The 14,223-nt window shown below is 47.3% G+C and overlaps 1 protein-coding gene across 3 annotated transcripts in view; it reads right to left on the bottom strand.

Moving 5' to 3' along the window:
* Dapk2 (death associated protein kinase 2) overlaps positions 1 to 9,745 on the bottom strand; it is an 89,242-nt gene extending 79,497 nt beyond the window's left edge. Inside the window, exons 1-2 of one of the 3 annotated variants that reach the window (XM_090358213.1) lie at positions 9,606 to 9,745; positions 5,645 to 5,741 (exon numbers count right to left, since the gene is read on the bottom strand). In XM_090358213.1, coding sequence (XP_090214339.1) covers positions 5,645 to 5,736 — 92 coding nt within the window. In that variant the 5' untranslated portion in view covers positions 5,737 to 5,741; positions 9,606 to 9,745. Of the gene's footprint in view, positions 1 to 5,644; positions 5,742 to 9,132; positions 9,206 to 9,605 lie in introns of those variants that run through there. The other 2 variants (XM_090358212.1, XM_090358214.1) reach the window with 2 other exon arrangements.
* Between the last annotated feature and the right edge of the window lie 4,478 nt (positions 9,746 to 14,223).

The raw sequence follows: 14,223 nt of genomic DNA, 5'->3' as shown, positions 1-14,223 counted from the left end.
GAGGTTAATTGTACATAAAAGTCTCAGGTCTTATTATGCCTGGGCTGGCTTTGAACCTTGATCCTCAGATCTCAGCCTCCTGTGTAGCTAGGATTATAGGCGTGAGCCACCGAGCCTGACTTTTTTTTTTTTTAAACTTTCTCTGAGCTATGCTGGGTCATACAGAAGGGAATTTCCTGCTCAGCTTCTTGCTATAATGCAAGTATGTTTCTTGATGTTCAAAGCTAGCCTGGGCAGACAAATTTACCAGACTCTTCTCTCCAATTAACCAGCAAACAGCTGGAAGTAGTACTGTGGCTCAAGAGGTAGAGCACTAATCTTTCTCAAAATAAGCTCAGGGGCAGTGCCCAGGCCCTGAATTCAAAGAAGAAAGAGGAAGAGGAGGAGGAAAAGGAGGAGGAGGAAGAAGAAGAAGAAGAAGAAGAAGAAGAAGAAGAAGAAGAAGAAGAAGAAGAAGAAGAAGAAGAGAAGGAGGAGGAGGAGGAGGAGGAGGAGGAAGAGGAGGAGGAGGAGGAATTGTAATTCCATTGTACAACTACTTAGTAATAATAATAACTTAAACAATAACTGTTGGGTTAATGCTGCTGCTCCTCTGTGTGTGTCTATGTGTGTTTGGGTGGGGGGTACTTAGGGCCTGGGTGCTATCCCATAGTATTTTCCTCAAGGCACTCTACCACTGAGCCACAGCTCCACTTCTATGCTAGTCTTTCTTTTTATTTCCTCCTCCTCCTCTTTTTTTTTTTTTTTTTGCCAGTCCTGGGGACTGAACTCATGGCCTGAGCACTGTCCTTGGGCTTTCTTGAAGGCTAGTGCTCTACCACTTGAGTCACAGCACCACTTCCGTCTTTTCTATATATGTGATACCGAGGAATCGAGCCTGGGTCTTTGTGCATACTAGGCAGGCACTCTACCACTTGGCCAAACTCCTGGCCCTATCTTTCAATGACTTAAATTATCTTCATTCTTTAACAGCTGAGGTTTCACTGGGTTACTTGAACACTCCTGTGTTCAAGAGATCTCCTTGCTTTGACCTCTCAGAGTGGCTGAACCTATACACATTCCCCAATGTTAAATACATTTTTTTGTCTGCTCAGTATAGTTGAGATGGCTGTGGGTTTGAGTTCTACTTCTCACATCACTTGCTCTCCATCCTCTGACAAATTACCTCCTCTCCGATCCTCATTTTTCTCATAAAAAAAAAGTGAAGACAGCAAACCAAATGTTCATTTAGCAGTAACATTTTATGACTTTATGTTAATATATTCATGTTAGGAAAGGAAATCCAAGTAGAGGACAATCATCGATGAAGAGGAAACGAGAAATCACCGATTACTTTACATCCTCAGGCATACACTCAGCTCTCTAAAGCCCACGGAAAATGTTACTTGGGTCTGGGTACCAGCACTGCTCTCCTGGGAATTGTCCATTCTCCACAAATCCTGCCACTGCTAACCTGGACCTTGCTGAGCTACCTCCAAAGTTAAACCAAAGAGGCTATTCTGTATTCTCTCTCACTCCCTGGAGACATTCAGACAAATGGAATATGAATCTGTGTTTTGCAGATCTTTATAGGGTGGTAGTTGAATCCTAAATTAGAAGCCAGATCACCAGTTCCTGCAATGACCTTGGACAAGCCACAGGTCTGAGTCAATATATAAAACGAGCCACTTAAATGGGCTTCTCTCTATGAGTCCTGCTCTAATATTCCCCTGATTTGCCCTCCTGCGGGATGCTGAAACCTGTCTCCCCAGGTAGTCCCACCACCAAAACATACAACTTCCAGCATCCCAAGAAGGTCAGAACCAAAAGTGAGTATAGTCAAATAGGCACCATTAGGAGCCAAAGGCCAGAGCAGCCTTCCCTGACCAGTCAGATTAAGAAACTACATCTCCCATCATCCTCTCTTGGACTATCCTGTCCACTCTAAATTCTTCCTCCTCCCTTCACACACCTGAGGATAACTCATCCTCTGCTCATTTATTTAGTGATTTTCTCCACCTTTAAATCACAGGCTTCAACTGAAGAGAAATATCTGTTTACCATTGCCCTGGGCTGGGCCTGGCACATAGTAGGTTCTTAGTATGCTAAATGGAAGACAAGGAAGAGAAAAGATTATAACTTCCAGAAACTGAGTGGCTGTGGGCTAGAGATGTAGCTCAGCTGGTAGAGCACAGGAAGGAAGGAAGGAAGGAAGGAAGGAAGGAAGGAAGGAAGGAAGGAAGGAATTAGTGGTTGAGTAGTTGCCTGAAAACAGCTCTAATTCCAGCCTATTTCCTTGTCCCTTTCCACAATTTGAATTTCAGCCTCCTCAACTCTCAAATGATGGACGTGAAAGAGAGAGCTTAAAATGGCATGTCAGCTCATCTAACAAATCTTAGTGTGTCTAGTCACTCCAAAGGCTCTAGAACTCAGGGGTGTGTGTGTGTGTGTGTGTGTGTGTGTGTGTGTGTCCCTGTAATGTGGCTTCAAGTCATGGCCTAAATGATATCCTTTAGCTTTTTTTTTTTTTTTTTGCCAGTCCTGGGCTTGAGCTCAGGGCCTGAGCCCTGTCCTTGGACTTTCTCAAGGCTAGAGCTCTACCACTTGAGCTTTAGCACCACTTCCGGCTTTTTTTTTTTCTATGTATGTGGTACCGAGGAATCGAACCTGGGCCTTCGTGCACGCTAGGCAAGCACTCTACTACTAGGCCAAACTCCTGGCTTAGACTTTTTCTAAAGGCTAGAGCTCTACCACTTGAGCCTCAGCACCATTTCTGGCTTTTTTCTATGTATGTGGTACCAAGGTATCAAACCCGGGTCTTCATGCATGCTAGGCAAGCACTTTAACCACTAGGCCAAACTCCCAGCCCATCTTTTAGCTTTTTTTTTAAATCAAGGTGAATGCTATCTCCTGAGTCACACTCTAATTCCATTTTTTTTGCTAGTTAGTTGGAGATAAGCATCCCTTAGATTCATCTGGCTGGGCTGGCTCCTAAGTATCTAGGATTACACCTGTAAGCCTCCAGCCTCAGGCTTCTGCCTGCTTCACACTTTAGCCAAGTGGAGAAGACAGAGTGGTGGCCAGGCTGTGAGATCCATGCAGTCTTGTACAAACAGCTCATGTCCCTAATTGATAGGATATAGGGGAGGTAAGGCATAAAAGCTCCCATGAAACTGCTTCTACTTCCTTCTCCAGACCAGAAGCTCTGGAGTTTCCCAGACACTGCTCCGAACACAATCCCAGTCCAGCTCTGCCTCTGTATCATGCATGCAGCTGCCTCTGCTACCCTGCTAGAGCTCAGACAGAGACATCTGTGTCTTGCTTGTCTTTGTGTTCATGGTGCCAAGCACAGATCCTACACCCAAGGCATGGCGAGGCAAAGCCACCAAGTCACCACGGGCAGAGCCTGCCAAGCTCTGCTACTGAAGATGCCACTTCCCAGGGGGCAGCAGCGTCTGAGGTGGAGAGCCTGGGTTACCATTCAAAGGTTGACAGCAATGCAGCCCTCTTAGCCTTTGGCTCTTGGCCCTGGCACAGTCCCAAGTCATCAGTGACAACCAGTCTCAATAGAAGACTAAGGGATCCTCTCTGAAGCCCATAGCTCCCCCAGCCAGCTAGCCAGCGGGCCAAGAATACTCTGAATCTAGCCACAGAGTGGTGGCTCATGCCTGTAATCCTAGCTACTCAGGAAGCTGAGATCTGAGAATCACAGCTCAAGGACAGCCTGAGCAGAAAAGTCTGTGAGACTCTTATCTCCCATTAACCACCAAAAAGTCAGAAATGGAGCTGTGGCACATTGATAAAGCACTAGCATTGAGCAATGAAAATTCAGGGAAAACACCCAAACCCTGACTTGAAGCCTAAGGAAAAAAGAAGCAGCAAAAGACAGAATAAAGGAAGAGAGAGGAGGAAGAGGAGGAGGAGGAGGAGGACGAGGAGGAGGAGGAGGAGGAGGAGGACACGCCTACCATGTTCTATTCTCTCTTCAAATAAAAAAAAAACCAGGGCATGAACCCAGCCAAGAAGACTCATACCTCCTTTTTTTTTCTCTGCCAGTCCTAGAGCTTGAACTCCGGGCTGGAACACTGTCCTTGGGCTTTCTCAAGGCTACAGATCTACCACTTGAGCCACAGCACCACCATTTCTGGATTTTTTCATGTATGTGGTACCAAGGATCGAACCCGGGTCTTCATGCATGCTAGGAAAGTATTCTACCACCAGGCCAAACTCCCTCATATCTCCTATTAACCACCAAAAAGCTGAAAACTGAGGTGTGGCTCAAGAGGTAGAATGCTAGCCTTGAGCAAAATAGCTAAGTGCCTAGGCCTTGTGTTCAAACACTAGTACCAGCACACACACACACACACACACACACACACACACACACACACACACACACCTTTTAGATCTCAGAGTTTAGTTTAGTTTTGCTTTCTGGGGTGAAGAAACCTGACAAGGTACCAAGAAATCCAGATCCTAGGACACTTCATGACTAGACTCACGGCTGTTACTCAATGCAAATCCATTTTCAGAAAGATGACTTCATCTGCCATTCCGGCTCTGAGTTTAAAACAGAAAATCCTGAGAGCCAAGGAGAATCCCAGGGAGGGATTCTGAGAAAAAAAAAAACAAAACAAGTATCTGTCCAGAGCCCAGAGAGGGATTGATGCGGGGAGAGAGAGAAGACTCATTAAACTCTCACCAGGCTGGGGCGAGGAGTGTGGCCTAGTGGTAGCCCTGAGTAAAAAGAAGCTCAGGGACAGTGCCCAGGCCCTGAGTTCAAGCCCCAGGACTGGCAAAAAAAAAAAAAGGAATCATACCAGGCTTTTGTGGCTCACCACTGTAATCCTAGCTACTCAGGAGGCTGTAATCTGAGGATCGAGGTTCAAAGCCAGCCTAGGCACGAAAGTCTATGAGATGCTTATCTTCAATTAACCACCAGAAAACTGGAAGTGATGCTATGGTTCAAAGTTGGCAGAGCACTAGCCTTGAACACAAAAAAGCTCAGGGACAGCACCTAGGCCCTGAGTTCAAGCCCTAGGAAAGCCACAAAAAAAGGAAGGAAGGAAGGAAGGAAGGAAGGAAGGAAGGAAGGAAGGAAGGAAGGAAGAAAGGAAGGGAAAGGTAAAAAAGGAAAAGAAGAAATATTTGCCAGTGTCTCATGCCTGTAATCTTAGCTACTCAGGAGACTGAGATCTAAGGATCACAGTTCTAAGGATTCACAGCCAGCCTGGACAAGAAAGTCCTTGAGACTCTTATCTCCAATTAACCACCAGAAAACTGGAATTTGGTGTTGTGCCTCACTGTGATAGATCACTATTCTTGAGCTGAAGAGCTCAGAGACAGTGCCCAGGTCCAGAGTTCAAGCCCCACTATGGATTAAAAAAAAAAAAAAGAAGAATAAAAGGAAAGATTTATTGCAACTGACAATACAAAGCAAACACAGATTTCAGCAATTCTAGCCCTTCTGTTGTTCTATCCTTGGTTCCAAAGGATTGGTAATGTATGATTACAAAGGATTGGTAAGTATGAATAAAGCGTGGACTTGTTTTTTGAAAGCTTCCCACTAAACTTACTATCATAAGCCCATGTTCTACCATGCCAATTGACCAAAGGATGCCCAAGAGTCTCCATCTCCCATCCCCCAACTCTCCACCACTCTCACCTCCCCAGCTCCTCGCCGATTTCATAAAAGTCTTCCACTCTCTGCTGTTTGAACGGCTCCATGTTTGGGCTCCTCATTGAGGCCTGGACCATGCAACCTTAAAATGGAAGAAAAAAAAAATACTTGAGGTCAGGACAGCCATGAAACTAGTCCAAGCCCAGGAGTTTGAGAGTGTTAACAATATATTCCCTGATGGGCTAGGAATGTGGCTTAGTGGTAGAGTGCTTGCCTAGCATGCACGAAGACCCAGGTTCGATTCCTCGGTACCACATACATAGAAAAAGGCTGGAAGTGGTGCTGTGGTTCAAGTGGCAGAGTGCTAGCCTTGAGAAAAGGCCAAGAACAGTGCTCAGACCCTGAGCTCAAGCCCAGGACTGGCAAAAAAAGAAAAAGTCAAAGTGGCGCTGTGGCTCAAGTGGTAGCTCAGGGACAGTGCCCAGACCCTGAGTTCGAGCCGCAGGACTGAAAAAAAAAAAAAAAAAGAACAACAACAACAACAAAAACAATATACTGCCTGACAGGGGAGCAAAGAATTGTACAGTAATCCACAGCCCTGGTCTTCATAAGAACCGCACTGCTCAAGCTTTTCCTCACTTATAGCTGAGAAGGCAGAGTCCTAGAGTCATCCTCATTCAAATTTGTTCAGGAGACAGAAAATGAGCCCTTTTCATGGTAAATGTTAACTATCTTTTTGATCTCATGAGTAAAGAGACAACTGTATGACAGTAAGTGAAAACACTAGCGCCAGATGCCAGTGGCTTACAACTATTATCCTAGCTACTCAGGAGTCTGCGATCTTAGGATCACTTGTTCAAAGCCAGCCTATGAAGACAAGTCTGTGAGACGCTTATCTCCAATCAACCACCACCAAAAAAAAAAAACAAAAACAAAGGCCAGAAGTAGAGCTCTGTCTCTGTCTTGAACCCTGAATTCAAACCCTAGTACCAGCACTGAAAGAAAAGAAAGAAAGAAAGCACTAGTTTTGGAGTCAAAGTTCCAAGTTTAAGTCTGGGTTTGCTTGGGTCAGTCATTTAAGCTACTGGTGACTTGACTTGCTCATCTGTGAAAGGGGACTAAGGCTGGGGAAAAAAATCAATACCTAGTCACGGACAATTTGTTTTGGAAAAGATTAAAAGGCTGTGGAAAGGCAAGGGATTGCCATGATCTCAGCTCCTGCAGGGGTGTGTCAGCCCTATGCAGAGACTCAACAGATTAGTAATTGTTCTCACTCATTACCCTAAGGGAAACATGGGCAGACAAATTACAACAGGCACCAGAAGTCCACAGCCCCAGGTGCTGCTTCCAGCTTTGCCCACAACTAGCTGAGTGACCTCATCACTGCTCAATACTGCCTCAGTTTCCTCATCTAGCAATCAGAGCTAACTCTGTCCACCCAGAGTGAACCCCAGGGCAATTCTGAATACAGGGGATCTTCAATCTTTCACCATATGAGACTTGGAGCCACTCAACTGATCCTAGGACAGCTGCATGCCACTCTGGACAGCACCCCAGGAAAAGACCCAAGGGCACGGGTCTGCCTATCGTAAAGATAAAACCAAGCCACCTGTGGCTATGTCTTAGCAAATTCTCTAGCGTATGGACAACTTATCTTCAACCTGCCAATCAAATGCCAAATGCACCCAGATACAGTGAAACTCCAAGAAACTGTTTCACCCAAGCTGAAGAGGCAAGTACAACAGCAAATGACTGCAGCTGCCCAGTGGGTACACAACTCTCTCCTCCATCGTCGCTTTCTACAAACCAGAGCGCCATTAACAGATGCCAACTCATCCCTCCCTTCCCAGAAGACTCCAGGGCAGAGTGCGACCCTTCAGACTTTCCTGACTAGACTGGCTTTGAACCTCAGTTCTCAGATCTCAGCCTCCTAAGTAGCTAACATTACAAACATGAAACTCAGCCTATACCTCTAATACTAAAGACTGCACACATACCATTTAGGGGCTGTCAGACTCTGCTTTGGAAGCCAATAGGGTAAGAGGAAGTGGGGGGGGGTAGAGGAGAATCTCCAGCCCATCACGCTATAGGCTTGGCTTCTGGATAACAAAAATTTGAAACCAGCACTCTCTGATCTAACCCACTTGTTGGACAAAAGGAGGAAACTGAGGTCTAGACAGGAGAAGGCTCTGACCTCAATCACCCTCCTACCCAAAGTTGTCTCAGGGTTGGAAAGCAGGCTATCTGGGGGCTATCTGAAGTTAGGAACCCTCTTTCCCACTAGACAAGTCGCTGTGCAAAATTAACTCTTTGAATTCCTCATCCCAGTTCAGTATGTGGAAGAGAAAAGAAGACCCACAGAGGTGAGCAGGCAGTGGCTTAGTACACACACACACACACACACACACACACACACACACACACACCACCAGGATGCATCACACTTAAGCTGTCTAAACTAATATGAGGGAGAAAAAAAACCCTCCATCTTTGTGGTCCAGTCCTCTGGGCAGCCTACCTGTTCACCCCCATATCTAACCAACAGGGAGGCGTTCAGTGTCACCTCAGTTCTCATTCCTGCCAATAGGAAACTGGCCACAGGACAGCAGATGTTCATGCAAAGCACACACCGCTGACCCCCTGCCCAAGCCTCCCAGGAAATGCTAATTGTCAGTGGAGTCACTTTAAGTGCTAAAAACTCATCCAGGGCTCTAAGCCCATTGCCTGGAATCCTAGCTACTCAGAAGGCTGAGATCTGAATGAGGACTGAGGTTCAAAGCCAGTCCAGGAAGGAATCATCTTTCCAATTAAGCTGGAACTAGACCCGTGGCTCAAGTGGTAGAGTGCTAGCCCTAAACAAAAAGCTAAGGGAGTATGCCCAGGCCCTGAGTTCAAGCCCCAGTATCAGCACACATACACACACATACCCCCCCCAAAAAAATCGGGGAGAAGCGTAGTTGAGGGGAGAATCTAGCTTTAACTAAAACAGCTAAGATTCTCTCTCTCTCTCTCTCTCTCTCTCTCTCTCTCTCTCTCTCTCTCCCTCCCTCCCTCCCTCCCTCCCTCCCTCCCTCCCTCCCTCCCTCCCTCCCTCCCTCCTCTCTCTCTCTCTCTCTCTCTCTCTCTCTCTCTCTCTCTCTCTCTCTCTCTCTCCAGGATTCCCCTAGAAACATCTACATGGCTACAAGTGGGCAGACAGAGCAGTACCCTAGACTTCAGAATATGAGACACTGGGGAGGAGGGGTCCCCTCCATCCGCTTCTGACACAGCCTCCACTCCAGCGGCCTGTTTCCCTATGTGCCCCCTCACATCATGGACCACTCATCTTTGCCTGGCAGAGTTTCGGTGAGGGGTAGCAGGACAGTGCACGCTAAGAGAGTGCCACAATGCTTGGCCCAAGGACCAGGTCAACTGTTGGCAGTGCCCTTACATAAAGCCCTTCACCCCAGCTTGCCACAGAGCAGCCAGCTGCCCCTAGACACCCACCCCCACTTCTGCCCCAATGGAGACTCTTGAAGGGGAGGCTCACCCACCCATGGCTCCATCCTCCATTTAGGCGGCTCAATTGAGCAGGGGGATCAGGAGGTGCGAGAAGCAAGGCACTGGGTGTCTCAAGCCAAAACTCCTACCTACTTAGAAGACTGAGATCTGAAGAGGGAGAGGGGTTCAAAGCCAGCCTGGGCAGGAAGGTCTGTGAGACGCTTTATCTCCAATTAACCAGGAAAAACAAAAACAGCCAGATGTGGAGGTGTGTGGGGGAGACAGACAGACAGACAGACAGACAGACAGACAGACAGACAGACAGACAGACAGACAGAGAGTTTTGAGAGGCACTGGCAGTGACGCGTGGTCTCTGCTCCCTGGCCTAACTCCATGGCTGCAGAGCTGGGACCCTGCAAGAGAACAGCAGGCTGCCCCCACCCCGACCCCCTAAACCAGCTCTAAACCTCGCTGCACCCCGGCCCGCCCGCCCCGTCGAGCCCCGCAGAGCTGCGCTGTGACTCACGGCGGCGAAGGCGCGGGGCACCGGGGCGCAGGGCACTGGGGCGAGGCGGGCAGCGCGGCGGGGACACCGGGACGCGGCGGGGTGCTCGGCGCTGGCTCCACTGCTGCCTCCGCTTCCTGCCCCTCAGGTCCGGCCGCCGCCGCAGCCGCCGGGGAGTCGAGGGGGCGGAGCGGCCGGCCCGGTCCCAGGCGCGGGCTGGAGGCGCGTCCGGCCCGCCTGGCTTGGGGGTTCCGGGGGCGCCCCCTGCTGGGAAGCCCCTGCTGATGGACCGTGGTGGGGCGGGGTGGGGGGTAGATGGGGTCATACAGCAGCAGGGCACCCCCAGGGCTCCACCCAGGCTCCCCGTGGCCAGGTTATTCCCACCCCATAGAGATGGGTCTGGAAAGTTCACCAGGGCAGGGGCTGCAGTGGACAGCCTGCTCCCCCCTGTACCTGGGTGCTGTTCTTCAGGGTTTTGTTTTGGGGTTTTTGTTGTTGTTCAAGGATGGTGTTCTGACGCCTGAACCACACCTCCACTTCAGCTCTTTGGTGGTTAATTGGAAGTAACAGTTTCCTTGGAGTTTCCCCAGCCAGGGCTGGCTTTGAACCTCACTCCTCAGATCTCAACCTTCTGAGTAACTAAAATGACAAGAGGGAGCCACTAGCTCCAGGCTTCCTTTCTTCTTTCTGCCAAAAGATCCCAGAGGGGAAAAAAAGGAATGGCAATGGGGGGAAAGATGGGGAGAAGGAAGCGGAAATAGAATTTAGGCAAAGTTTAGTGGACATAGTTCAAGACAAAAATATTTCCATTTAGGGGAAGGAAATATAAAAATGATTTCCCAGGGCTTTCATCACTAAATTTCATAGAGGAGAGAGAATTACAATCTGGCTGATCCCAAATCATCATCATCATCATCATCATCATCATCATCATTTGCCAGTCCTGATGTTTGAACTCAGGACCTGTGCACGGTCTCTGAGCTTCTTTTCCTCAAGGCTAGCACTCCACCACTTTGAGCGACAGCTCCATTTCCAGTTTTCTGGTTGTTAATTGGAATAAGAGGCTCACAGACTTTTGTGCCTGGGGTTGGCTTTGAACTGCAATCCTCAGATCTCAAATCTCCTGAGTAGCTAGGATTACAGGTATGAGCCACCAGTGCCCAGCTTGTCCTAAGACTCTTATCTCCAATTAACCAGCAAAAAGCTTGAAGTGAAGATATGGCTCGAGTGGTAGAGTGCTAGCCTTTAGTGGGAAAAGCTGGAGAAACACAAGCCTACTGATAAAGTGATTGGCAGGGCCAGGAATGGTAGAGTGTGTACCTAGCATGGATGAAGCCCTGGGTTCAATTCCTCCATACCACATACACAGAAAAAGCTCTAGCTGTGTAGTGCTGTGGCTCAAGTGGTAGAACGCTAGCCTTTAGTTCAGGGACAGTGCTCAGGCCCTGAATTTAAGCCCCAAAACTGGCAAAAGAAAAAAAAAAGAAAAAAATTTCATGGACTTTCCTGCCTGGATTGGCTTTGAACCTCAATCCTCAGATCTCAGCCTTTTGAGCAGCCAGTGCCCAGGCTTATGCTATTTTTGTCATTCCTTTAATGTCTGCCCTGAACTGTGGAGGTGGATCTAGTTCACCTTTGCACCCCAATCTACTCTGACTTGGCCCTGAGTAGGTTCTAGTTGTTAGATAAAGTCTGGAATGCAGGTTTCTGGACAGGGGACTCAGGTGCAGACGCTTTTCTTAGGAACTAATCTGGTCAGGTGATTCCTCTACCTGACCATTCCTGGTCAGATGAAGCAGAGGTGACGCAGAGAGGAAGCAAAGGTGACCTGGTAGCCTCACTTCTCAGCCCTGCCCACTCTGCTCTCCACACCCAAGCAGGCAGGGCCAGGGTATGAAGCAGACCTGCAACCTTCCTGCTTCTCCAGTACAGACTCGTTAGCTTCTACAGCCAGAACCTTGCTGGACTCAGCAAAACCTGGATCCTGCCACCAGCATGGAGCCAGGGTGGGGAAGAAGAGGATGGAAAAGGGGGAAGAGCTGGAGAATGGGAGGCTTGGATTTCTTGGCTAGGAATATACTTATTCTTTCAATAGCACCTTTGGATGCCAAGGAGAAGATCTGGGAGAAGCTAACTGCTCAGTGAGACGAAGGATCAGGTGTGTCTTTCTTGGGGAGGAGCCTGGAGAGAAAAGGAAACTCTGAGTTAAACCTGAAAGCAGAGTAAGCCAGTGCTGGTGACTCATGCCTGTTATCTTGGCTACTTAGAAGGCTGAGATCTGAGGACTACAGTTCAAATCCAGCCCGGGCAGGAAAGTCCATGAGACTTTTATCCTACTGGAGAATAAACTACTCCCTATGTGGTGATGTGGCTCAAGTGGTAGAGTGCTAGCCTTAAGTAGAAGATCAAGAACACCACCCAGATTCTGAGTTGAAGTCCCAGGTCCAGCACCAAAAAAAAAAGAAAAAAGAAAAAAGAGAAAAGGAGGAGGAGGTGTTGGCATACTCAAGAGTAGCACTTTACCACTGCAGCCACAGCTCCAGTTTTGGCTTTTTGGTGGGTAATGGTCTAACAGACTTTCCTGCTTAGGTTGACTTTGAATCTTAATCTTTACAGATGTCAGCCTTTTTAGTAATTAGGATTACAGTTGTGTGCCACTGGCATCCGGTTGATATTCTATTTAAAAATGTGTTTACTCTGTACAGATTCAGTAAATAACCGAGGCTAGTCTCAAACTGGCAATCCTCTTGCCTCAGCCCTCCAAGTACCAGGATTCCAGGCATATAATCCACACCCAGCTATACTTCTGTGATTATTAATAATGCTAATATATTCTTAGAAATGCCAGGCCCCCTCCTGCCAGTTTTCTGTGGTTTCTAGTCTATACAAATGGAAAAGCATAATGAATCTTAGAGATTGTATAATACCTTCATTTTGTAGAAGGAAGGAGTCGTCTAAGAGAGGAAGCCACTGGCCCAAGTTCATACTCTTCTGGGGGCAGAGCCAGTGAGTGCAAAGCCGAAGTTCTCAAAGAGCCATGCTTTGCTGCCATCTAATGTTTGTCTTGAGTAATTGCACCCTGGAGGGAGGAAGAACTGCTTCCAAGAAATTTATTGTTTCTTCTCTATTCCCAAATCCTAATAAAACATTTGCTAGCCAGCACAGTGACTCCCACCTATAATCTTAGCACTTGGGGAGTGGAGGCAGGAGGACCATAAGTTAATGTCAGCCTGGGCTGTGTAGTGAGGCCAGATAGATAGATAGATGCTATAGTTTGAAATTCTAGCTGCTTGGGAGACAATATTGGGAGGGTCATAGTTCAAGGTCAATCTGAGCAAAATTTTGTGAGACCTTATCTCACCCAATATAAGCAGGCTATGTGGTTTAAGTCTACCATTCCAGACACGCAAAAAGGTTAAACAGACTAGCAGTCCATTCTGAGACTATATGAAAAAAAAAATAGCTCACAGAGCCGGGCACGGTACACATGCCTGTAATCCTAGTTACTCAGGAGGCTGAGATCTGAGGATCTTGATTCAAAGCCAGCATGAGCACTAAAGAAAGGGAGACTCTTATCTCCAATTAATCACTAGAAAATGGGAAGTAGGGATGTGGCTCAAGGGTAGGGCAGTAGTCTTGGGCTGAAGAGTTCAGGGACAGCACCTAGGCCCAGAGTTCAAGCCCCATAACCCACAATGTATCTGGAATGTATCTCAGTGGCAAAGAGCTAGCTCAGCAAGTGCAACATCCTGAGTTCAATCCCCAATACCAGGGAAAAAAAACCCTAAAACAATAGTTAAAAAAAATTAAAAATAGCTCAAGCACAAAGGGCTAGAGGCATGGCTCTGGTGTTACTGCCCACTTGCCACCCCCCCCCAACACACACACACACACACACACACACTTACAAACTAACTAAATCCCAGGCTTGTGTTCAGCAATCTTGTGGTCTATACAATATCCCTATAAATAAATTTATTCCCATTGACAGATCAGGGAATAAAGACACAAAGAAGTTAGGCAACTTCTCTGGAGTCCAGAATTAGAACAAGGTGGCAATTTGACCTTATGGTTTGACTACCCACAAAACTATATAAGAATAGTAACAATTAGCACCTATTTGCAGCATTAAAAGCACCCTTTAGCTAATTGCTGTTGGCTTATGCATGTAATTCTGCTCAGAAGGGTGAGATCCGAAGATCATGGTTCAAAGCCAGCCTGTGGGCCTCTGATCTCCAATTAATCAGCACAAAGCCAGAAGTGGAGCTATGGCTCAAGTGGAAGAATACTAGCTTTGAGTGAAAAAGCCACCCCCAGAATGTGTTAAGACCCTGAGTTCAAGCTTTAATGTCACAAAACAACATCAAAAGAACTGGCATTAATAGTAGTTAACACCACCAGGCTGAACCTTTATAGTTTCATTTTATTTTCTGCCTTGTATTAACAAGGAGAAACCAACTGAGCTAACTTTCACAGCAAGGCCTCCTCTTCCCAATCAGCAGCCCCCCCTTAAATATAAAGCGTTGCATTCTTCTAGAGATATGTTTCACCAGGGATCTGAGAAAGCTTCTCCACTACTTATTCTGGTGGATGGTGGACGGGAAAGGCCAACCTGGAGTTCTAAGGAGAGTTATTGGAT

The sequence above is a fragment of the Megascapheus bottae genome, chromosome 25 (assembly GCF_031878675.1).
Source record: "Megascapheus bottae isolate mThoBot1 chromosome 25, mThoBot2.hap1, whole genome shotgun sequence".
Taxonomy (NCBI): Eukaryota; Metazoa; Chordata; class Mammalia; order Rodentia; family Geomyidae; genus Megascapheus; species Megascapheus bottae.
The sequence above is the reverse complement of the archived record's forward strand: the minus strand, read 5'-3'. Positions and strand labels throughout refer to the sequence as shown.